Source organism: Mesoplodon mirus (assembly GCF_964341445.2).
Source record: "Mesoplodon mirus genome assembly, contig: HAP1_SCAFFOLD_1438, whole genome shotgun sequence".
NCBI classification, from domain to species: Eukaryota; Metazoa; Chordata; class Mammalia; order Artiodactyla; family Ziphiidae; genus Mesoplodon; species Mesoplodon mirus.
The window spans coordinates 14,960-42,198 of record NW_028294697.1 but is presented as its reverse complement, the minus strand read 5'-3'; the positions used below and the strand labels follow the sequence as shown (position 1 = coordinate 42,198).

At 37.4% G+C, this 27,239-nt stretch overlaps 1 protein-coding gene across 1 annotated transcript; it reads left to right on the top strand.

Annotated features, from left to right (window-relative positions):
• Nucleotides 1-4,688: 4,688 nt before the first annotated feature.
• Nucleotides 4,689-26,723, top strand: LOC309798033 (uncharacterized protein; the record flags this gene model as incomplete). The annotated part of the gene is made up of 6 exons (XM_082646366.1): nucleotides 4,689-4,872; nucleotides 4,984-5,038; nucleotides 5,105-5,166; nucleotides 5,473-5,551; nucleotides 5,612-5,861; nucleotides 26,631-26,723. Exons 1-6 carry the CDS (start codon nucleotides 4,779-4,781, stop codon nucleotides 26,721-26,723), a joined length of 633 nt encoding a protein of 210 aa, XP_082502492.1. The 5' UTR covers nucleotides 4,689-4,778.
• Nucleotides 26,724-27,239: the final 516 nt, after the last annotated feature.

Below are 27,239 nucleotides of genomic sequence, written 5' to 3'. Positions count from 1 at the left end.
GTAGAAACCGTCTTTACCGATCTTTCATCAACATCCTATATTCCAATTTTTAGTACATTATAGCGACTTCTGCACACTAATTCTTGCCGTAGTAATTTTCCCAGGATTTTATGCGTTATGATTTCATGTGCTCAATAACATCCATGACCAGTGGCCGCAAAATTCTTCGAGCGTAATTTCGCACAAATGTGTTTCAGGGTTTTCTTCATGTGTCTTTTCTCTTGGTCATCATAAGGGTAGCTGCGATCCTTGTAATCCTCAAGCTGCTTTTCTCCATCAATAAACATTCCGAAACGAACGTTGTAACCATTGATCATTAGCAATTCTCTGACCAAATGCAGTTCAATGCAACCAGTTTCAACGATTTTGCGTCACTGTTCAATTGAAAGTTAAAAAAGTCAAATTTTGAAACGACATTATCTCAGTAGTCCAAATCAATGAAGGACAATGGACAAACCATTCGGCATTGGTCACTATCGTTGATTTTCTGAGCAATGCATCATGGATTCGACTTCAGGCATTGTAAAAGTGATTGAACGCAATGAGTTCCGGTTACCTGGCAATGTATGAAATCACTGGCCTTATCCTCCCAGACTAGTCTGGCACCAATTTCTCGTTACCAGAGGAAGGAAGGACTTGATTAGATCGGCTCTCAGATCAAACACTCAGATAGTGCTTATTCCATTGCACCTCTAACTAGTACGCTACAGGTACCCACCCAGAATCAGTACAAGTTAGTATTAGAACAAGATCACTAAGAAAAATGGTGAAAAAAAACGTGAACTTTTCGCGTTACGAAATTGGGCAATCTACTCTAAATAATCCAAATATTTCCTCAATCTTTTATAATTTTTTGCTGCATTACCTTTACAATCAGTTTTGTGGTTTATCAATTGATTGAAACCGTTTATGCTCATCTCTGACACAGTCGACTAATCTGTTCTCCACACCCCATGAGCACCAGGAGCACAATGATTTTTTTGTATGAGGCTTTCTGTTTTCAATATCTGTGATAAAAGATATCCACGGCAGGCTTGCCAAGCTTTGTCATTGCAATGCAGGACCTAACAAAGGTGTAGCTTGTCAAGTTCCTCCTATTACAAGTCGGGTTTATTTATTGGAATCTACCTCACACGGTGTCCCATTTCTACCACCTCACTTCATTTCAGCCTTCTGGTCAGTTGACATGCAAAATACAATCCATGCACATTGAGAAAAACTCATAGATTTATTCATGAGTATGGTTACCTGTATTTGAAAAATATAAATCATTCCGACAATTCAGAAGCCAAAAATCCATCTCTTCAGCGTTTCACTATCTACTAACGTAGTCGTTTTTGGCATAGTTCTAATAAGTTAGCCACTAACTATGTGTCTGGGATTAACTGAGTTGAATTTTTTCACATATCTCCGTGGAGTATTTTGAATTATGGACGAAGATTAGGGCGAAAAACAGGAGCAAAGTTGTTCTTCCATTATCCGACGTCAGATGTTCTGCGGGTCCCAGCACATCTCTTATTGGTTTCCTCGTATTCACCATCTACGAAGGTCCACGGATTTGTGTGTGGATTCGGCTTGAAAAAAATAGGAGAAAACGAGATCAAACTCGGGCGTTGTTGCAGAATAGAGTATTTAAAACAGCAATGAGGATTAGGCCAAGGAATGCACAGGGCGACATTTGTTTCAAAAAAATCGTAACGGCGAGTTCTACCTTGGAAAATATAAAAGTCGCTGTCATTCCCCTGCTACGGTCGAAGGAGCTGGGCCACGAAACCCTGCCTCACTCACCATAGTTGCCGCATCTCTTATCTATCGTCTACGACTTTTTCAAGCATCTCGACAGCTTCCTGTTCGGTAAAAATTTCAGAAACAAACGAAGGCTTAAACTGCATTCAATGACTTCATCGCTTCCAAAAATGCAGAATTTTATGCAACCGATATGTGCCTCGTTCGCAAAAATGTGTAAATTTTAAAGGTTTTTATTACGGTTAAGAAAGCTTACTCTGAGCTAAGATGTGGCTTTCTAAGAAATAGCCCACATTTTTGACGTCGGGATGCAAAAGCAGAATTTTAGAGGAGATTTTAGGACATGGTATGGGTATTGTAGAACTAAGAATATTAGAGTACAACTTTCTCTACATCAACTTCATATAATAGAAAGAAGTGGTAGAACCACTGTGTTTCTCAAGTAGAATTGGATTCAGATCTTTATGTTCACAATTGAACAGAAGCATTGTTTCCTGTTTTGGACTACTTCCAGTGTTTTTTTAACCTGTTATATTTTCCTGCAAAAATAGTGTATAGCTAATATTTAATAATCACCAACCGTGTTAGGTGAACTAATATCTTGCTTCAGTTTTCATCATTTCTTAGCAATATTTCGTAACACCTTTGCTTTGCTAGAGATAATACAAAAACTTTATTACTAAAGATGATGAAAGGCAACAGATTACTAATGAAGAACTGAGATATAATCGAAATAGCCTCTTTCCGGTTCAGTCTACTAACAGTCTTTACTCTAAATCTCCTTGATCAGCCGGTTCTCTCGTCATATAATATTTATATATTTTTATTTATTGTCATGTTATTTTTGAAGAAAGAAGCTCATTTACAGATTGCAGATGATTTGAATCATTCCACGAAGATGGCGGTGAATTGAGGCTGTAGGGAAACTTGTAAACTGCAGTGATGTCAACTTAATACTCGACATAATCCTAATGTTCTAAACCTTTAAGATTTACCTAACTTCTAAGCAATTGTGAATTTCTACAAGATGTTTGCAGGTGTATTTCCAAGCACAGATCTAATCTTCATTCGAGGACAATTATTTGAAAAAAACAACACGCGTGATTGTGCTGCTTATGGAGAAGACTCAGGTGGCTGTCATTTCAAAGCCTAGCTGCCTACTTATTAACAGCTGCAGATTAATTAATCAAGCGCAAAAACTATTCGGTAGTGTTATTTACGAAGCACTAAAGTACTAAAGATATTAACAGAAAATGAGCATTTTATTGATGTTTACTTTAAACGCATGTTTCCCTGGGTATTTTTATAGTCGTTCTTCTTCAAATAATATGCGAACCCCAGTTCCCAGTAGTTTTAAGGAGTGCAAAGAAAAAAACCTCTATAAACCACTCGAATGAGGGTTGTACAGATTTTCGGCATGCGTTAATATGCAATGACTTAAGTCCTTATGTGACGTCATAAAACATAAAATAACGGATCAAAGGGATCGTCGTTGATCAATCCGTGAGGCGATGCGCCATGCATTCGACTTCAGCAGACATCATTGAGATGGTTGAATATATATTCAATTTATACAAACTTACGATATCTGACAAATGTAAGAGTCTAAATAATTTTCCGATCCCAGAGTGATATGGACGACTTAGTAAGCCCGGAATCGAACCAAGGATCAAACGTGAATTTTAGGGCGCCTCTAACCACTGCGTCATACTGTCGTCATGTGGAGTCATACGATGATTGAATGGTTGCTTTTAACTTTCAACACATTACATTCGAGATTTATTTGATCCAGTGCATTCAATGAGAAAATAATGAACGCTTTTAACTTTAAATTAATATATTGTCGGTTCGTATTGAACCTTAATACTTGGAATAAAACCATTGAAATCTATAGATTTTTGCCTACAGATATCCCATCAAATTAAAATTCTTATTTTCTAAAGGCAATGATATTCTTTTCACATTTCAGAGAGAAAGCCTTTATCTCCAATACAAAAGCTGTTCAATTCAACAACACAATATTTCGCCCTAGAATGCATAGACGTATTTTTCGTAGCTCCGTTTGTATTTGCGGCTACCGCGCTTATTTGAAAAGTTTGAAAAAATTTAGATTTGGTTTCATTTTTTTGGAATGTTTTGCTTCATTTGTAATAGATTTACATTACACTTGGAATGGTAGAGTAAAGTTGTTTTTATTGGTATGTAGATTTCCCAATTCCCTTACTATTAATGAAGAAATTATAGTCTGTTATCGAAAATACAGTTTCGTTACGGAAGTGTTAATAATGATTACTGAACAAATTGCATAATATACTTAATTTTTCAAATAGTGGAATAACATTGAAGTTCGCAACTTATTTATTTTCATTTTCCAATAGAATATAGTGCTTGACAGTTGCAATAAGCCGGAACTCTTAACATTTTATAGTTCTCTCGCACAGTTCGACGAGATCTACAATATTTTTTTTAAATCGTCGCGCAATATCGAATAAATAAACTGTAGGAGACACTATTATTGACATTCATAATCATAATGAATGCTTTCCTAAGCACAAATCAACAATTAAGAAGCGGTGGAAACTGCCTGCTGGCGGTCATAGGGATTTTATAGTGACGTGTTGATTTCTATCCATTTCTAGCTGGTTATCATGTTTTTCATTTCACGAATAGATGTGTAAAAGATATGTACGTGTTGTTTTCTTGATTTCGCTGATATAAAAGTAAACCGTCATCTCAGTGGTCTCAAATGAGTTCTCTACCTCGTAAATATACTCGCGCTCAACTTGGTGCTCCTCGTAGGTTTTTTGGAATTCAAAAATTCATATTTATCATTTTGAAATTTCCATATCGATTACTCAGAAATAATATATCGATTTTCTTAATGCTTTCTCTATTGTGTTTGAGTTTTACTGTTACGTTAATGTTAGTGGATTTTTAACGTTTAATCTGGATGACCGTTGCTAGAGTCAGTATGCATTCCAAATATATTTTTTTATTTGTTGTTCTCTTTAATACCTTCAGACACTTCCAAAATGTCTAGCATTGCGGATGATGAAGAGATAGTGGAAGACAGATTCGATGATCAGAGTTTCGACGATGCCCCGCTTTCAGATCGTGAATCAAACTGTGAGTTTGCACTAGAATTGTTGTATACTAATTAACGAGGTACTCGTAGAATTTCCTCTGCAATCTACCATGTCGTGATGTCATTGTGTAATACTTTTTTTTTTAATTTAGTTGATGAAAAGGAATTGCATGAATATGACAATGTTCAACAATCCGTTGACGAAAGGTATGTGTTTTGCGCAACAGATTGTTTTTAGCTAAAACAACTTCGAATGTATAACCTATTTAACAGGATTCATTCTTTCCTTTCCACAATTCCGGAGGAATCGAAGATTGGAGACATGCCAAATAGTGGTTTGCGCTTTAGTTCTTAATCTTAATCAGTATTTGTTGTTTTGGTATATGAGACTTCTAATCTTAAGCTCCACTTTTTATTTTCAACCACACTCATGTCTTTACGCAGATGAAATAGGTTCCTATACTTTTACAATTAACCATTCTGTCATCAATAAGTCGACATCCGTCGAATAGCAATACCTTCAATAACGATGATTGTTCATCCTTTCGGGCGGTTTCTGTCAAAAGCAGCGAATTTATTTCAGACCGTTAGTTTTGTGTTATTAGTCATCCAATATAAAGAACTGATAAGTCTCACTTTAGAAAAACCAATTGACATCATTCAAAGAGAGCAGGAATCATTTCTTCGCGATCATGGCCGCTTCATTTTAAACGATCCAAGGTTTGCAAACTGTTCCAACAAGTCTATATCTATTTACCATTTTATTTCTCTGTATTGAAGGTTCAATCAGAGCAATTTCGAGAAGGAGAATAGTTGGGAGCCAAGCATTATTAATCATTCTTCGTGCGAAAAAACAAATAAGGCTAGATTTTCCCAAGGCCTTCCAGTGCCGGTATGTCTTTTAAAACTTTCTCAGTTATTCGTTTCATCAACTATATTACTGCAGGATAATGGTGATTGTTGCCTGAAATCTGACGGAACATGCTTGAATGCTGCTAATGAAGCACCTTCAGAAAGCAACAACGGCGCGGTTGGTATAATCACAAGTATTTCGTTCTATCATTATTAAACGATTGAATATCTTGTTCCAGGTTTCCGTTAGTACTAAAATGTTTTGTCAGAACATCGTAAACAAGGAAAACATAACGAGTGATGTTACCAATAAAGACTACGATCACATGCTATTAGACATGCAAAAAGTGATTAAGAACTTTCTTGGAACTGTTACTGTATGTTTTAAGCTTCCTGAGGCGTTCAAATTTCAGCTTAATTTGAGTCATAGTTGGAGTACTCCCAAGCGGATTCTGGATTCATCGTATGTTACCAACGAACCGACAAACCCTTCTGTTTCATCTTCAGGAGTCGTACAAACGAGCACTCCTATTTGTGTGTTACTGCATTTTCATATTAATTCTATAGCCATCCACTGCATATTCACTCTTTTACATATATATATATATATATATATATATATATATACGTATGCACACGTACATACATGTGTATATACATATATATATGCATATATATACATATATGTGTATATATACATATGTTTTTTAGCCTTAATAGCCAAAGCTACATCTCGACATCATGATCTTGCTAAAGAATTCCATGGTATATCTCTGATCCTGCCTGAAGGTAATTTACATGGAAAAATTGGCTTTAGTTCGGGTTCCTTTTATGTGTATAGAGTTGTTTTTTCTTTTTAGCTTCATCTACACTTGATGAGCACTCTGTTGCGGAAACCACGGGATCGCTTCATTTAAGTATAAGGACAATTCAAGAGGTTTTAAAGGAATACCTTTGATCCTAACGAAGAGTGTATCTTCGATAATCAAAAATTCTGAAACGAGTATTTATTGTCTTAACTTAAGCAAGAAGTATATTTAAAAGTGACTATTACACATAAGTTAGGTTAGTAAATTCTTGCGAAACATTGATAACCCTGGCATGAAAAACAGCATAGTTTTTCTCAGTTATTTATTCGTTAAAAAAGAGATCGCGGTGTTTGAGTTCTTGGAAGAACGGTGGAATTATCTCTAATGTCGAATCTTTTAACCCGTTTATGAAAATGTTTCTTATTAGTCGGACACCTTTCCAGAATTAAAACGAAAAATTTTTCAGAAACAACCCTCTGGTGCTTCCACAGAATCGTTAATGAAGGTGTTGGAAGAGCATAGAAAAAGTCGAGTGAAGGCACGAAAAGCTCATAATCACCTTTTTGCGCCTCCGGTTTCATATATGTCAGTGCATATATCTTAATTAGTAAAAAAAGGTGCATTCACACTGCTCTATTTAAGTAAACCATCATTGCCGTGTACCTCGCGTAATCTCTCTTCCACTAAATCATGTAGCAGTGGTGGAATCATGGTAGGAGCTGTCTTTTATAGTTGCCGCAATAACATTGCGCAATATATTTGTAGTTTAGGCTGGATTCGCTGTGGCAGAAAATGCTTTGGTAGGTTAAGTTCCAAGTGTTTCTGTAAAGGCTGTCTTCCTGATTTATTTTCAAGGCTAACATATTCTGTTCAGGATAAAACTACAGATATGAATAAGACAATTGTTCCTGACAATGAAATGGTTTCAAAGGTTTCTGCCACATTGACGGTTGTTCTTTGACTTTATTTTGCTATCGTTCTATTTAGCATGATTCATTTTCCTTTCAGCTCTTTATTTTGCTCGCCCACCCACTACTTTTTTATTGCTCTTCTCCATATATTTAATCTATACAGCTTCCCGATGCAGACGTTATATCACGCGTCGCCTGAGAAGCTTATTTTGTACAAATTAAAGTTTGCAAAATTTTTTTGCAAACGGGTTAGTTCTTTTCGCGACGGAACTGTTCTAAGAAGAAGGAAACTAAGAGTACCAGCTTATTATTATGATTCCATATGTTTTATCATTGAAGACATTAGAGATACTCGACTCTATCGTAACAACTCGTATAACCTAAACGTTTTGCCATCAACTTTTGAACCTTTTGGTATACCATTTATATATATACTTGTGGAGTTTGTATATATGTATATATACATACAAACAAACATATATACAAACATATATACATATAACATTTATATATTTATAGTATATATACATATATATAACCTCAGGAGGGGCTGGTGTAGAGCAGTGATTAGAGGTGAATTTGCAATATGCACTGTATCGAACAAAGGTTCGATCCCTTCATCTAAGGTCACCATGCCTTCATCTCTCCGTGGATGACGAGTTGGTTAAAACTTGTTTGGAAGGATAAAAGCACTAACTTGAAACATCATTGGGCCACCTTTGGCTAGTGTATAGGCCAAATACGCATTCAATCATTCCTATGATGGTTGATGGAATCGACCACATGCCACTTCCTTCATGGTCTAATCAAAGCCGAATAGTTAATCCTTTACCTAAGGAGCTTCTACTCACCAATTTGAAAACTCTTTGAGCTTGTGCAATCTTTCCAGCGTCCTAGAGAGGTTTTCAAACAGGAAATTTTCTCTACTGAAGCAAAGTTAGCAATTCGCATATTGTTTAGAAGACATTTTAAAAGTCTCCAGTTCTACTTTCATTGTAAGCTAAGTAAGACAGATTTTCAAATTTATCTCTTGATGGGATTTGGGATTCAAGAGGATGGAATACATAAGCGAAGTTTGGAATTCCTCTTAATAGTGTTAACAGTTGTTATGTGAAGGCACAGTCTAATAAATATGTTCATCTCTTCAAAAGATGTTGGTACCCTCGATTCTGATTCGTCGCCTGCCCAAGCCACTTTACTTTCACAACGAGATATTAGAAGTACTCCAAAAATTCTTAAAGTTCTGGTCATTCTCCCAGAAGCTGCAGTCCATTGCAAAATCTGTTCTCGATAATCCAAGTGTCGTGATGCATCATATTGCTCCACCACTGAAGTCATCTTTGTCCTTCTATGTACTTCTCTTTACTTTCTTCGCATATGAGAAACACTGGATGTTTCGGTGGCTTATGAATTGTATTTTTTACACTCGTTGAACAATTCGAAAAAGTTCAGTTCTCTTCGGCCGACATAACACAAGCGTTTATTTGAACATACAATTTAACATCCAGTTCAACTGTATCACCTGTATTCCCGTTGATCTTCGATTGAATCAAGCGGGCGCCAGTAATTCCTCCATCTGTCCCTGTCGCGTGCAAGAGTGGTCCAAAGGGTTCTGCTCGCTCTAGGGACACGTTGAGCATCATACCATTCGTTCAGCGTGTTTGTAAAGAACTCTGAAGAATCGGGTCGGTGGTCTTCCTGTTGTGCGCTTGACATCCCGAGGAATCCAATCCGTGGCGGCTCTTGTCCATCGGTTGCCATTTCGTCGCATCACGTGCCCGGCCCACCTTATTTTTGACATTTTGGCGTAAAGGACGGCGTCTCTAATTTTCGATCGTTGACGTAGGTCCGAGCTTCGTATTCCCTCTCTCACTTGCGTGACACGCGACACTCCTAGCATCGCCCTTTCGCTGAGTGTTCTTTCATCCTGCCTACGTAGCGATCAGGTCTCTGATGCGTATGTTAATGCAGGAAGCATCGTTGATTCAAAAATGTGGGCACGGAGTCGAGTGTTCTTCATCCTCTTCACTACATCCTCGATGCTCTTAAAAGCTCCCTAAGCTGCTCTCTTCCTCCTGCTCAGCTATGGAGCTACGTCATTCATCATTTGAGTTCTCGAGTTCTTCTAGGTACACATAACTGTTGCATTCGGAGATATTTGTTCCGTTGAGCTTAAATGGGGCCTTTGAGACCGATCCGTTTTCATGAATACCGTTTTCGTCATGTATAGTCGAAGACCAATACTTCCACATACTCGGTCAATGTCGGCAAGCATTCGTTCCGCCTGACTGATGTTTGATGTTATAAGGACGATATCATCAGCAAAGCGAAGATGGTGTAGTTGCCGACCATCATTTTTCACTCTTTCATTGTCCCATTCCAATTTTCGCATAACGTCTTCGAGGCTCGATGTGAAAAGTTTTGGCGACATTGTGTCGCCTTGTCGAACACCCCTCTTTACGTTCATTTTAATTGCGTTGTAAAATGGCGATACGGTATTCTATTCGTGAAATTCTTCTATAGCTCACGAAGGAGTGGTGTTTGGGTAGCGACGCCCTGGTTTCCCAGAGCTTCTATAACCGCTTCTGTCTCAACGGAGTCAAAGGCTTTCCTCAAGTCGATGAAAGTGAGACAGAGCGGTCTTTTATACTCTCGTGATAGTTCGATGAGCCTCGTTATTGTGTGTATGTGGTCTATCGTACTGAATCCTTTTCGGAACCCTGCTTCCTCGCATGGCTGTACCTCGTCCAATGTTCTGTCCATCCTGTTGAGAATGACTCTAGTAAAGAGTTTATTTACGACGGACAGCAGGCAGATTGGGCGATAGTTGCCAATGTCGTGGAGGTCTCCCTTTTTGTACAACAACACGGTTTTGCTGGTCTTCCATTGTTTGGAACCTTGCATTCTGACAGGTAGCCTGTGAAGAGACGAGCCAGTGCATTTGCACACCCAAATCGGTTATGCAAAATCTTCGGTTTACTATGATGTGGTCTATTTCACTATGGTACTCTCCATTGGGGGATTCCCACGTCCAGCGTTGAGAGAGGGGCTTTTGGAACTGTGAGTTACCATGGATTGTCTTGGTCGTCATGATAAACTCGGATAGCCTCTCTCCCTGTTCGGTCCAATCTTAGCGTTGAAGTCGCCAATTATGACTTTGAAGGAGGTATGATCTTCTCTGTAGAACTTCTCCAAGTCCATATAAAACGCTTCGACCTCATCTTCGTCGTAGCTTGAGGTAGCTGCGTAGACGACGTAGATAATTAGAGCCGGCATAGGCCCACATCTCTTCAACCTTAACCGTCCGATTCGGGTTGTTAGTTGTTTAAACGATTCGATGTTCATGGCCAAACTCGTGTTGACGAGGACACCAACGCCTCCAACTCCTCTATTGTCGCATGTTCCAAGGAAGAGTTCTTTTCCAGAATCATAAACGGCGTTAAAGGAATGATGTCTCCTCGTCTCAGCCAGTCCGATGTCGTCGTATCTGATCTTTCTGGCCTGCATCAGCAAGTCCTCAACAGCGGACTCAGATGCAAGCGATCTTGCGTTGTAGGTACAGATCGTCACCTTAGTCCTATCACATTTAGGTAGCCCAGATAGCCCTGAGATTGTAGCAGCCTCTCCGTACTCGTCCTACCCAACGCTGCCTTATCGGGGGCTCTTTCGTGGTCAGGGGAATGACTCTCATTTATTTTACTCTGTTTGGCATCTTTTGTACCCATGGGGTAGCTTGCCGGGCTCTAACCATGGGGGCTGAATATACTAATGAGTAGCTTGCCAGTCTTTCCCAGAGTTCATTGGAGTTGAGTGGACAGGACTCCTAACCGCCTCCCATGTACTTCCTAGTCACTTGCTTGCAGGCTTTTGGCCGAATTGACTTGTAGAATACAATTTGCACTGCCAGATCTGCGCAGCAGAAAAAGAGTGTTCATCCCTTTGATCCACCTGCTGCTCTGGGAAGCACAAGGTCGCTTTTGGTTCGCGTTTGACCCCCTATCCGCCACCTGGGGACGCGCCACGTAGCCTCACGACTAACCGGCTCGAGATCCATCAGTGAGGAAAAACCTCAGTGAGTGGAAATCCGTGGAACATCCAGTTATTACCAGCAATTGGTTGTTTTTCATTTGAAATCTCTTTTAAGAATCATAGTTGTAGTACTGAATTTATAAGAGGGTAGAGTTTTTGGCGTTGGTCAATAACTTTGGGATTTACAACCTATTAAGCTGAGCCTCGAACAGGTAAAATATTTGCCCTATACGATCTTGCGTGGCCTACCGATGTTTCCAGGTAATGCTTTTTTTTGGAACCACTTTCCTGATCTCAAAGGATGGAGAGTTCGGTTTGTTTGGAGCGCGAGATCGAGCCAAGCCTCGTTTATTATAGGGTTCCTAGGCGATAAATACTTTTCTTTAAAGTGGATAGTTGTAAATGTTGTATAAAATTGGAGAAATATACTACATGTGTTGCAAAATCGACCGCCAAAGGCGACAGCAACGTATTTCAATAGAAACATGGAAAACTAAATAGATAAGCCGAATTGTAGAGCCGAATACACAAATAAGGGGCGGGCTATTGCGAAACTACAGTGAAAATCATGAGTCACATATTATTCGTTGCGTGAGAGATGAGAAATTATACGTTGTTCCATGGGCTTGACACAAAAATTTAGACGTTGTACACGTTGTCTTAGGTGGGTTAAAAAAGAGATTAGATCAAGACGAACTGGAAATATATCTGGCTAAAAATTCACCTCTCAAAATGCTTTACATGGTGAAGACTCTACTCCGAAGCGAATGGTACCGCCAACATTCATTTGAATATTATTTCCTTCTCGGTTTCTTTTTGATTTTCTTTTTTTTATTTCCTAATGTATACATTTTAGAAAATGGATCATGGTGCTGCTTGTAATCAAGGGAAGGTTACATGCGAGGGAGAGGTGCGTTGTGAGGCGGTTTTTTTGCTTTTATGATTTTAATAGTTCCTCTTTCTCTTACAATATTCGTTCCTGGTGGTGATCCTTTTCGAGCATCGCGACGTTTGCGTGTGTTATTCTATAAAATACAAACGTACAAATCTTTTGAAGTTGCAACTACAACTGGGTGGCTTAAGCCACAATCATTATTGTCAGCCATCCCAATGTTCACCTTAAAGCTCTCTTGCATCTTATTCTGTCTCTCTGATATCTTTCTGGGCCATTTATAATGAATAGAAGAATGATTGTAAAGTTGCATTCAAACCCCGTATACAATCCATTTTCCATCCTTGGATTAGGGTTATAAGGCAACGAAAGCAATAAAGGGAAAGCTAGGCAAGTACGATCTAATTAGCAAGCACTCTATGTATAATAAGTAAACAATTAGTATTTGTGTATAAATTTTTGTGTTCGCTCTCATCAACTTCCGTGCTGTTGTTTGCTTGTTTATTAGCTATTCAAGCTGTTTTTCATACATATTTTGGTAATTGTACGCATATCTCTATGATGAAACTTCACTCCGTTAGCTGCATAGTACTATATGTTGCGTCCTATTGCTGTTTGTGAGTAAATGTAAGCCAAAACCAACTATGTATTTTTTATGATCAAAAATATAATTCCTATATCTGTTGTGCTGGGATGGTTTGCACACAACATACATTAGTCATAATCATTCTTGATTCTGTGTATACTGGTTGATTCTATGATTGGGAAGAAGTGGTGAGACACTTCAGAGCTTGAAGAAGTAAGTCCACGTATACTCTTCAAAGGTCGGTAAGGCAACTAATAGGTTTGCTAAGTTCCCCAGAGAGCGGCTCGTAGCTGTTTTTGGTCGTTATTCACTTCTTTCGTATGCCCCATACAACCTAATGACGTGCGAGTGAATGAAGTTGACGAATATATCTTTAGTTGAGCTCTCGACCGCATTCCTCTGCAAGATCATCTGGCTCTTTATCTACAAACGCTATGGTTCCATGCTTTTCACAACTGACTTCTAATCCGACGCAGAGGTTTTTTTTTCACTTACCAATAAGAATTTTATGACAGCTTTATTTTCTGAAAATTGAGATTTAGGTCTGTGCTTTATATCCCTCAACTCGAAGTAGCGTTCGGTTTCGTAGCTATTGGAGATACAGCTGTTTCGAACGTTGATGTTACCAATCGTACAGATACCTCTCTTCGAATAAGGGCGAAGCTCAGTCATTCTGGACCACCTTTCACTGTACACTAGTTATTTTCTAAAATCTTTCCTATCACTATTCAATGCTCTAATGAAGAACGACTATATTGGTTGCAGCTCTTGGACAGCCAAATCTTACTTCTGGATCCACGTCGTACTGTTCCGCTTCGAATTGAATTTTCCCCGTCTCAGATTGCTCGATTCTATACAAATGTTCTGATTGCGGTGGAGGGAGGAGATGGACCTCAAGTGAACTATAGGGTATTCTTTTTTTTCTTATAAGCTTTTATTTATAGATAATGTTTCATTGTTTCTTTTCTTTTCTTAAATCTTTGTTGTGTAACTTCAATGGTGTTAATTTCATTTTTATGGTTACTTTCAGCTGAAATAAACTCTTAATTTTTCTTTCTACTTTTTTAATACACTTCTACATAAAGCATTATTTCTTTTAAGATGCCGGTTCGAGGACTGGGTGGAGCTGCAGTTGTTAGAGTGAAGGCCAGAGATGACCTACGTATTTTACGAAATGGAACTTATATCTTACAGTCTTGTCATGAATCAACTTTCTCATTTTCGTTGACAAACTCAGGAAACCGGTTTGTTACTAACAACCGTTGTTGATTCAGAAGCTATTGGAAGAGCATTGTATGTGATTATATCTTATATGATTCATTATAAAACTTGAACTTTTAGACGAGCGTTTTCCCGTGTAGTCGTTTTATGCACTACAGAATCTGGCGCTCTGGAACACATTCCTGCTGATATTCGTCCAGCTCCTGGAATTGTGATAGATCGTGGTGACTCTAAGGAAAGGATATTCACTGTTATTTATTTTGCTTACGTCTTGTTTTTATTTTCATTTAAATGTCCTCTGTAGTAACACATTTAGATATGTGGTCGTAAACAAAATTCACTTAAAACTTATAATTATGATTTTATCCTGAAGAAAAATTTATCGTAACGCTCATCTAACTTTTCGAAAAATTTTGACGCGCTTAATATCGCCTACAGTTATTTTGCCTTTTTAAGCTGGTTTCCATACGTCTCCATTCTCCCATATCTTCAATGAACTCAATTGTCTCTACTGCGTCAACAGCAGTAAGCATTTTTGCATACCTGTATTTCTGTACTCCCTTTTGGTTTCGAAACTTATTAGATCCATTTAAAGTAGTTTTGTTGTAGCAACAGCGAACAGCTAGTGAGCTTCAAGTGATGGTATATTGGGGAGAAGAACGCACTCGTCAACGACTAAGATGGTTGATTTACTTTCTCCTCATTCTTCTTTTTTGAGACATGAATATGGTGTTTTCATATCCTTACGTTTCACTATTTTTTACTTTCTTAAAGGTATCTCTGTCATTTCAGAATAGTTTTGTACATATTTCTTACTTGTATTTTTTATAGCTCACGAAGTTTTAGTTTCGAGAAATTGAAAGACATTTCACATCTGTGTGAAGGGATTCGTTTTACGGATGCTTTTCTTGGTGAAGAGTTATCATTCTGCCCTCCTGAAGACCATCCCATTACCAAAGAGGACGTGCGACTTTTCGATCAGAAGCTGAGGATGTCTACTATATATGTGAGTCGGTAATTTTTCGCAATGTCTGGTTTTCATAGCTGTATTATTTGTAGGTTTGCTCCCAGCTAGTTCGCCTAAGGCAATCATTGGCCTCGAGCTATTCAACATCGTTTGAGAGGAGCCTTCAACCAGAAGACACTTTTTGCGAGGAATATACTTACAAAGTAGCTGTTCCTGACCAAACGCTGCAATAGATGGGATCAAATCTTATATTTAACTAGAGATTTTCTAATTTCTTATTTCGATCTCTGGATCTCTTTCACGATGTATGGTTAGAGGGTGATATAAAAGCTGTGTTTTTGTGATACATTTCGTTCCAACGCTGGAAATGCGTTTAATGTAATGTCATATTTGAAAAAAGTGAATTCAAGAGGCAAATGATGCTGTCGGCATACTCTTATGGTCCTGAATACGGCCTGGATGTGGTCCATACAACAGGTTTCATGACGGAATCCTGATTGCTGTTGTTGTGACTCAAAGTTCACGATATGCAGAAGAGGGTAATCTTCGTGTAAAAATTGTAGAGAACACTCAACAAGCGTATCGGACAGTACTGATGAAGAATTCTTTTGCAACCTAAGGAGGAGGAGCGTGCGCGAGATCGACTATCTAGGATCCTTTCCTTTGAAAGTAAGACGTCATATGGCTTGTGGCTTTCAACAGAAAGAATTTTGTAATGATTTTATTTGGCAATCAATGACGGAGTCACTGACCTATCTGTGAATAAATGAATAAAGATAGGTTGAGTCTCATGTGTAGATGGAAACGAATAACGCAGAAAATTATAAAATAGTTCTACAATTCTCAATTGATCTCAAAAAGAATCCTGAATGGTTACAATACACTACTTTCGTGGAGTGTTGCTATAGTTGAAAGAGTTCAAATGGCATTTGCAATACACCTGATTTAAATACTAATGGTGCGCGTGTAGCGTAGTAGTTAGAGGTGGCCTGCAATACGCTTTCCAACAATCCTTGGTTCGATCCCGTACCCAGGCACACTAAACCTTCCATTCCGCTGGAATCGGTATATTGGTACCAGACTTGGTTGAGAGGATAAGCACACTGACGTGATAGATCGGTAGGCCACCGAAAGTCATTTTATTGGCAAATATATGCATTTATTAATCTCTACAATGCTTGATGAAGTCGAATGCATAGCGCGAGACTGATCAGCACTGATTGATTGTCCTTTATTTTTCAAATAATAACAAAAACCACAACAATATATCGTACTTGGCAAGAAAACGGAAATATCGATGAAAAAAAAACATAAAAAAACCAAAGTGTGCATAGGATGAGACCGATGTCAAATAATATTGTGGTTTAATGAAACGAAGAAAAAACTCGAAAGAATCTAAAATGCCCAACTAATTTATGTGTGTAGGGTGGATACATATTAGAAAGGTATTTCTTCGCGATTCTTTTTATCCGTTTGCTAGCCTTAATAAAAGAACTAATTTACGTGGAAATTGTTTTGAAATTAGCAACATTGTCGCTTTTTAGATCCATGTTATATGGCTTTGGACAATTAGATCAAATTTGCCACACATTTTAAAAAGGGCAACCAGAAACAGTCAATTATTTTGTACAAAAATCCTCGACAAAATCTGGTACCTGTAACGCTGTAGATTCTCGACTAATAGATTTACGTAACCCTCACATACGAATCATTTCACATCGGATCTCTGGCTAACCGATTACCATTTTTTCGCAGGAATCTCGAAAGCTACTACTACTAAGAAGTCTTTAACAACTAGACCGCTGCTGAAAACGTTTTCAGGCAAATCGTCGATTTCAAGACGTCAAAATGCTATGCGAACAAAAGAAAAGTGTCTCGTTGGTAGAATTAGTAGATTCCAACTGTTCCTTTTTTCAGAGTAGCCATGTTGTGTTTGATCAGGATTATATCATTTTAAAAGTAAATTATGACCTTTATAAATAAATCGTCTACAATCCATCGTTATTTTATCACCTGAGATTGTTTTCATGAGAGCAGCGATTTGAATCTTCCGATTTGTTAACAGACGAACTGCTCGACAACAATGTTACAAACCAAATTCAAGGTTTAAGGGCTTCGTTGGTCTGGTGCCGCATTGAACCAGTAAGGTTATTATGTTGTTAAATGGTTAGGAAAGTGTAATCTTCTGGAATTTACTAAAGAGACATCTGGGTAAAAATATGAAGGATATTGATACTTATACTACTTCATAATTGAAAATTAAACAATTGTTGTTCAACCCTTAAGTAGTCGCCAGTTATGCGGATTTGAAGAAGCCAATTGGTCCTGAACAAGTCTGGTACCAATTCTCCGACCCGACTCCGGAGGGATGATAGGCTTAATGGTCCTCGTGTATGATTGAACCAATACCTTTCTTTTGCTGAACAGTATCACTTCTAATGTGTTATCAATTCCTAATTTTAATAGTACTCTATGAAATTTAATGAATAAATTGAATGGATTCTGCTGCCTAGAATATAGCTTTTCGGTTCGTTTCCTTAACACAAAAACGCCATGTGTACCAAAATCGGTATACACCCCTTGAAAGATTCCCAGAGGTTTTCTTACCGCACTTCTTGAAATCACTAGAAAAGAAAATTCGACGTAAATCGTATGTCCGGAATAGCTCTTCGAAAACTGTTCTCTCTCCTAATAATTTATAAAAAACCTCCATTTAGAGCAGCTCAATTTGGGACAAGAGTGTATTGCTTTTTAAGAGAATATACACTACAGATTATGGCCAATGAGAAAACGCAGATATTCCCTTGTTTAGACATTGAGGTTCATTACCTTAGGACAGCTTTTCACTATGATGTAATAATAAATCAGTAATGATAAATGTTCTAACTTACTGTGTTTCTTTTCACGACAGTGAAATTATTGGAAATAATTTGGATATATAACAGCATCATTGCAGTTCTTTGAGAATTCTTCTTCAGACTGTTCAGACATTAGGGGTGAGAAGATTTTCTGTTTGGAAACAATTATTAATTCTTATTACCACCAATTTTTATTGCTGGTTTAGACCCTTACTGTTCGAGAACATACATATATGCGATATTATAGTACAGCCCATAAGATAGGTCCTTCTATGGAGTAAGTCCTCAGCCAAAGGAATACTTGTATACCAACACTATCGGTGTACAAATGCCTTCTCTTATTTAGAAATTCGTACATAAAGTACATCATTATGGAATGCACTACATCTGCACTAAAATTCAGTACATCCTGAATAACTTGTGAATTCTGAAGAACTTGGTTTTGTTCTTGGATCTCTTATGTGAGATGTACTGGTAGAAAGCTGTCACAATGAATTGTCACATTGTCATACGTCAGCAAAATGGAGATTTGCCATCGGACATCCAAATCACTTTCTTGACATAAAAGGCCAATGACACAATGAGATGGCATGATGAATGTTTTAAAGTGAAATAAGCTTAAAATGAAAAGTACACACACCTTAGAAAACTTACTAGTACTTTCCTACTTTGGTAGATCACTTTTTACAGATAAATAACTGGTGTTATTAAAAATTTTGCATCGTCCATGTAATGTATGTGTAAAACATGTAATGTATAATATTTTGTATTTGTGTTACATTATTTTATTTATTTATATTTATTTATTATATTATTTTGCATTTGCCCTCAGGGCAGAGACGGTGATTGCATGATCTCAGGTACAGTGTACCTGATTTCTTGCAAAACTTGCGGAGACGAATATATTGGCGAAACGGGAAGACCTCTTTGTGTCCGCATAGAAGAACACCTAGATGGAAAATTTAAAAGCAAAACGAGTACTCCACTAGGCACGCATAGGACACAAAGACACAACGGAGAGGATTTTGATGTTAAGGTTAATATTCTTGCGCAAGAAACTAGCATATCGACGCGCAGGGTTCTTGAGGCATTTTGGATTAACTTCAAAAACCCAAATATGAACCGCAAGGAAGAGTGCCTCCTAATCACACGTGATTTCGCACAATATATCAGATTGATCTTCTAGTCTGATAAAGGGGCACTCTAGAAGGAAGTATACCTCATTCCTCTTCCGCAGACACAACCTAGCGGTTGGTCGAAGGCAGAGAAGTGGTGAGTATTCGATGTTATTCACGCTGTTAGGACTTGGTTTTTGAGTTTCTCTGTTTGAGTTATTGACGTGTTTGGCTTGGTAGATCGCTGTCAGTCGACCTTTCCAGGTTCTGAAGAAGGCGACACGGCCGAAACGTCAGCCTCATAATAAACTTAACAACCTCGCGCTCGTTCAAAGAAGAAGAATCAAGAAGTATTAAACAATGCCGAGGTTAAAAGACAGTCGGTCTTGGAAATTGTGGAATTATAACTTTCTTACCTAAGCTTTATAACTTTAAGTGATATCAAGCTTCTTGCACAAATTTTTGGCTAGTAACAATAAGGATGATGCTCTTAGAAATGCATATTAGTTGACTCAGTCTTCCTCATTGATAATGATGTAAGGTGTGACACAGGCTGAAACTTATAGGAATGATAGAACAAAATTCTAATAAAGAATACTACCATGATATTCGTCCAAGCAGGCATTACGTTCATTTGGTGTGTTTCGGAAGTAAGCTCACAAGCAATGAGCATAAGCTTTTTATGGATTTTCCTCGCTAACGAGTATGTGGTCTTCGAACTTTCGGCAGATGAGTAATGTTATTGCTAACAAATATTTGAGAAACTCAGTTGAGAAAACACTACATATGTTATACTCTTTTCATAGTGTTTTGTATATATCACCTTTTTTACAGAATGGGTGAAATCTGATTTTTACAGGCACCAAGAGATCAGTATCGCCTCTTATAGCTCAGCTCTGGCTTGCAGTTTTGTGGAAGCTCATCTGTGAAATAACGAGGAGAAATGTAACAAAAATATTTTTAAAAATTTAATCATATAGATAATGATGTATAATAATGCTAAAATTTGAAAGAGAAAACGTTCTTCCAAAAACTTGGAGTGAATACTTTTTAAATCATGAATTTACCTCAAACGAGTTCGAAATCATAGCACGATACCCAACGAAGCAAGCTTTACATCTACTGTTTAGTCTATAATTGAACAATTTATTTGATTGAAACAACTGCGCAAAAGCAACAAACAAACATAAACTAATAATTTACTATTTATCCCCGTCGAAGACGCTTCTATTCACGTAGACTTAGAGCCTGAGGAGATTTGTTTCAATATTAATACACTTTATATCGATGGAACATTCTATCGATATGCTGTTTTTCAATACTTTATATTATTGTAGTATAATGAAGCCAAAGATTGTAGTGAATAACTTCTCACAGTTTCAAATTACTTTATTAATTACATTTCTGGTTGGTTTCATGCAAAAACATACAAGCGATATGACGGAATTAGTCGTCACAGCTGACACCACTTGCTCGCTAATTTCCGCTATTGCTGACAATGTGGCGCTGATCCAATGTTCAGTGTTCTCTTCTTTTTCCCATTATCTTTTCTTTGATCTTGATTCTGTAAATTGATAAATATTGAACAAGGGAAGTAAAACTGAATCAAAGAACTAGAAAATGGATGTATTGCACTTATATCCTTAATCCCTCAAGAGGTAAGGGTGTATTTTTTTTGCTAAAGTGATTGCAGTTGCTTAGTCAAGAACGGTAGAGATAAAAAATCGATAGTATACCGTAATGCTTTCTGACTTTCTAAGATTATGTCGCCATCTGCATTTAAGAGCTCACCTTAACGATCTCACTCGGTCTATATGCGAACACATCGTCCGCTTCATTCTAAAATGAACTAGAATAATTTGAAAGCAGAGTGATTTGATAAAACTTGCATGTTAAACTGAAGCATAGCTGTCTTGAGTTAGAGATTAATGGAATTAGTGACTATGTGCAAATTTTTGTTAGCTGCATAGATAAAAAGAAAGATTGTGACCTTGTGATTGAGTATGAAAGTCGTTACATCATTTGCCACCATTGACACGAGTAATTACGAGATTTATTTGAATAAAATTCATCTATTCACATAGAAAAGGCTATGATGGAAGATTTAAAAAAAATGCTCGTCAAAACTTCAGAAGTCTACGAAAAAAATCAAATTATGTACATGTAAGCATCACAAGACAAGAAATGTTGGAGGAAAGTGATAGTGATAGCACGAAATGCTACAGAAATCTTAACGAAAAAAAAGGAAGTAAACAAAGAACACGATGAATGTTGGGTGATCAAAAATTGCATTTAAGAACTGTTTATGAAATGTGAAAATTAAACCATTGAAATGATAATGTCTTCATGCAGATTCTTCTACCTTGACTGGCTTCAAAAGCTTCTCCTTTGAAATGAATTTCCTCATATCTTTAGCCGACCAACGGTCTTTTCCTCGTGCCGTCAACGTTCTAAAAGAAATATGCTCTTCTTCCACGACTATCTTAAGACTTCGAAAATTATTTAAACAAGTAATTTTTCTGCTCAATTACTGAATAATAAAAATAGACTCCTATACAAGTTTTAAGCACTAGAAATGTAACATTTTTGTTTTGTCCTCAATGATTTACTTGTCGACCGGGATGAAAGCGCTCCTGATTGTCAAACTGTGATGTACAACAGAGTTTCTTCCGACAGATGATCGCCCAAATTGAAAACGAGTTTGAGATTTCCATCCAAAAACCAAGCTGTTATAAATTATTGAGAATAATAGCTATTTTCCTGTGAAGCATAGTCGTTAAGTTGTAAACCTTGAGAAATTCCTAATAATGTTATAACGGGAAAAGAAAGAGATCTCACTAAACCAGCAACATACTCTTTATGTGTAACGGCAATATGAGACAATAGGCTTACTCTTGAATGTGTTGCAGCATGGAAGTGCCGAACTTGTCCTCAGGAAACCAAATGCACGAGCAATTACAACTATCTCAGATTTTAGCCGCTTAAATTAGATCTTAGTAATATTTCACGATTACTATGTAGCTCATGCTACTCGTTCGCAAGAGTTGGATAAAAAGTAAAGAAAAATAGAAGTCCGGAAGTCGACATTTTTAGTCAAACTTACCTTTTCATAAGTTTAAATGCTTTTTCACTAAACAACGTCCATCGTTTTGGTAGTGTCGGATTTTTATGCTTCAACCATTGCTCCCATTCCCAGTACTCCTTACACATGATAGACGCTTCTTGCCATAGGAATCGTCCTCTCAAGCAGTAGTAAAAGATAACACCTGAAGTGGCATGAAAATCAGTATGCCTTGCCATAGTTAGTCATTAAATTCTATATATTGTTCTTTCATTTTACTAAATGCTTCCTGAACCTTCTTCAAAATACTTTGCAAGCTCTCATACAACTTCAATTGTATATATGTTCTCCATTTCAAAAACTTGTTTTAAAAGCTACACTTCAAACATTGTTGTATTTTCTTATTGTGTTGTTAATTAGTGGTAATTATTAAACTTTTGAATGAAACGCGTGTCGTGTGGAAACCCCAGAGTGATATTAATGATTATGAACAGAAGCCATAGATTCATCAAGTCAAGAAAAAGATTGATTTTGGCTTTGAAAACATAACAGAAGAACTGCTGTAGGTAAGAGAACACAAATACTTACCTTGAACCTATTCTTGAAAAAGGGCATAAAGTGTAGATCCTAGAAGTGCAAGAATGTTTACCATTTTGAATACAGACAATCTAAGAAACCATGGGCACGGCTTCAGTGACCGAGTTATAAAAAGTGGTTTCTACCTCATTTTTACAGAGAAGATCTAATCATGAAACTTAGCCATGTACGTTTTTTGTGCATTCGTCTGTTTATTATATAACCATTCATGAAATGAGAAATTCCGTCTAAAAATAAGAACCGCACGTCTTTTTCAAGCAGCTCCCTTACTGCGACTCCAGAAAGAGTGGACGGTGTCGTTTTGCCGAAGAGTGTCTAACTGACGCCCATAAAGAACGAGATTGATAACCTCACATGAAAACGGATCAACGAACTCCATCATCAAATCTTATCCACGATGATTCAGATGAGGGATAAAATCGACGAAATCGATTCCAAGCATAGCTAGGGAGGAATAGAACTTTCGTCACACTAAAGGAAAGCTTGAAGCACATTCCAGATAAAGAAAGTGATGCTTGTAAACAGGAAATACTTTACACTACATTTTTCTTAACTAGGTAGGTTTAACAAAAACTTTTTAATCCAAAATTTAGTGGAAATTGTAAGAAGAATTATTAGTGATGTCGACGCCAAAAATAGGATAATTATAAGAGGCTGAAGATTTATGATAATGTAACACACCAAGTCAGTCTAGCCGCTGGGTTAAACGGCAACTTACAAGCGGTAGCATCATAATATCAGATGAATTCATTTCAAAATCATGTAAAACCACTATGAATTGTTTTCTATTGAACAGTTCCTGATCAATAGTACTCGCGATAATTCCTGATAAAAAAATTTCTTGCAATAATAAGTTAATAAAGCGAAGATAAAGTGGTATGCCTCGATCAATCCCTGAAGAATGCGCCATACAATCGACTTCATCAAGCATCGTAGAGGTAATTGAATGCATATTTGCTCCATACACTGATCTGCGGTGTCTTCCTATGTATCAAGTCGATGCCTTTACCCTCTCATTATCAATTTTCCGATCTCGGAGGTACGGAAGGATTGGTGAGCACGATGCGCTGAATCGAACCATCGATCGATCCAGTGTGAATTTCAGGACACATCTAATCGCTGCGCTACACTCGCCGACAAAATTATAAGAATTCGGAACGTAATAAATCTAAGGAACGGGCTATATTCACATCTATCTTCCCAGCAAGGAAGAGAACTGCTAAATAGCAAGCTGAACTGCTTAAATACTATGCTGTCCAAACACATACATGCTCAAAGTCACGGCTGTTCGATAGCTGCGGATAAGATTTCGATAATCAGAGCTGAAGAGTTCCGAATATGACAGACTTGAAAAAGACAATTTATACTAACGTTCTATGTTTATATGTAAATTTCTTAAGCGCAATTTCCATTTTAAATCGGTTATAACTGGGCGGGATTTGGTTACGTTTTTCTGACTTGTGCATCTTAACGCACTAATGATGCTCTTCTCTCGTCCTTCCTTTTATCCCTTCTCTGAAGGACTTTGCAAGATCGGCATGTTGCTCGCGCATCTCCGCGTTTGGGTATCTACCGGAGTGCTTCTGCCGACGGACTTGTGCTTTTAAATTATCGGCTTTATTAGCACTGACATGGAGACGTTGATTTAAAGAGTCTCTTCAACTGCTTGAGGTTTCGAGAAACCTTTTTTCTTCGGCATCATAAATCACTGAGGTATTCCAATCTCGGCCTATCTAGTGATACCGTTCTTAACCTTCTTAGCTAATATCACATCGTTAGTCAAAGATTCAGACGCAAGTGTGTATGCGTTGTAGCGACGTATGTACAATACGCCTTTATACTATCACCAGACCCTAGATGGCTAGAATGATGCTGAGATTTAGTGACCTTGTTTGGCTCATCCCACCCAAAGTTGCCTTATTATAAGTTCTTTTGAGGTGATGAAAATAAGACAATTTATTTTCGCTATTTTTGGCGACAGCTACCATTGGATCGTTTGCAAGACTCCGCCAAGGAAATTGATATTTCTACGAGCATAGCTCTTCGGACTTTTATACAGCATAAGTGAAGCGGAAATGCTAGACGTAAGGTTGCATACTTTGATACACGACAAACGGTATTAATAAAGGTAGAATAAAGCAGTTTCTAAAGCCATGTGTTCAGCAGATCTAGGAATAAGGGAGGACGGTATACTTAGATATCTAAGTGCGTAACTAACACACAGCAGATTCAATAGAAAAGAAAATGTTAGATGATTTAAAACGTCAAAATAGAAATGAAACTGAATCAGTTGATGTTTGGACGACTGACTAACAGAGAATTGGTTAACATGATACAACTTCTTGTCTGCCATGGACAACAATATTGGAATAGGAGGCACTCAAAAATACCGTAACAAGGATGAGGCTGAGAAGATTGTTAATTAACATTGTTAAAACGCGCAATTATAACCTTTTTCAACATGTTGCTAGAACAAAAAAGAAGGAAAGCTTTCGAAAATAATGGATTAAAAAAAATTATAATTTTTATATTAATATAATAATTATAATTAAAAAAAATAAATTATGGATTTGCCGTCTACATTCCAACAGTTCCTCTTGCATGAACTTCGGCTGTGCAATGATAAAATCTCTAACCTCTACTTATGTTACCAACTCTGGAAGTGTTTCTTCAAAAAAGAAAACCTTGTTTGGTGTCAAGACCAAGACAAGAATATGTCTAGAACTATATCATATGAAAAATAAAAACAGGATTTTGATAAATAAGCAACATCAAAATGAAGGTCGTAACTTCAAGTCTGACTAGACTGCAGCAACTATTTATGCTATAAGATAAGATATTAATACGTTTCCGAAATATCTAGATAATAGGTATTGGAAAAAAATCTGTCAGATTGCAATCTATGAAAGTAGAGAATAATCTTCTCATTTTAATATACGATTGAGTAACAGCACATCACAATAAAGAGACATTAACATTTACGTGTACAAATGTTATGACGATAAATCCTAGCGAAATGCAACTAGTGGGATGACAGAATGATGCTCGACTTTATTGGAAAGCGAAGAACGTCCATTTCAACCATATAAACATTAGAAGAAGGAGAATGACAATAAAATTGCCGGACGACAATAGCGACTGACAATAGTTAAACAGTCAATTGTGGCTGTTGCAAGAGAACATTTAACTGAGAATTTTTAGACGAAAATACTTTACTAAAAATACAAGATGAAGGTGCTACGATAATGTACGACTTAATATCAGTATCCTTATGCCAACTTTTTTGTTCGATGAATTATAAGAAAAAATTCCCAGAACCGACTATATCTTAACCTCGGCATTGTTCGATAATTGCAAACTTCTTCTTTAAGAAAACACGAGGTTGTTAAAATAATATTTATTAATTACACGTTGGCTGACGTTTCGGCGGTTCCGCCTGCGGTTCATGTTTGGGTTTTTGAAATTAATCCAAAAAGCCTCAAGAATTTTCGCGCTGATATGTTAGATTCTTGTGCGAGGATTTTAACTTTTATATCAAAATCTTCTTTGTTATGTTTTTCTGCTTTGTACGTACCTAGTGGAGTATTTGGTTTGTTTTTGGATTTTCTATCTAGGTGTTCTTTTATGCGGACACAAAGAGGCCTTCCCTCTCGCCAATATATTCGTCCCCGCATATTTTGCAAGAAATCAAGTACACTATACCCGAACTCATGGAATCACCGTCTCTCCCCTGAGGGTAAATCGTACATTTTTGCATTGTACATAGACGGTCATATAAGCGACTTTCAATTAATTGGCGCCGTAGAGGGTTTGGTGGTATTTCTATACTGCTACCGATTTTTTTAAGCCTGCCCCTTTCAAGTATCGTTTTATAGCTGTGCTTATTTCGTTCTTATTAAAGGGTAGGAGGAACGGGATTTTGTTTTCGCTAGACTTTTTATTACGGTTCATCGCCTTTCCTCTAAACATATCTCGAGAAGTTACAATATGGTAACCGTTGGAAATGGCTATTTCCGTGCCAAGTTGTGTGATTCCTCTCTCTGTTCTCCCCCTGTACATACACCGGAGGCTGTACGAAACCTGTTTCTTATCAGTGCTCTTTTGGTGTGTGAAGGATGAGAAGCGAGATAATTAACCAATATGTTTTTGTTACTTGGTTTACGGTACCGCTTCGTAGCATAGCTGTTATGATATAGGTTAACCTGAACGTTTAAAAATGGAAGCCAATCCTCTTTTGGTCTCTCTGGGGTGAACTTTATGTACTCTGTTTGTCCATTCAATAATTCAAAAGATTTGTTCATCTCCTCTTGTGTGGAGAAGATGACAAAACAATTATCAACATATCTACAGTAGGGTATCGGCCTAAGATTAATTACCGTGGCTTCTGTTTTAGACATGAAAGTAGTAGCAAAACTATGTGCCAGTCGCTGCCCCATTGCCAACCCTCTCTTCTGTGCGTAATATTTGTCAGACCATCTAAAGATTGAGCAGTTTAAGCACTCCTTTAGTA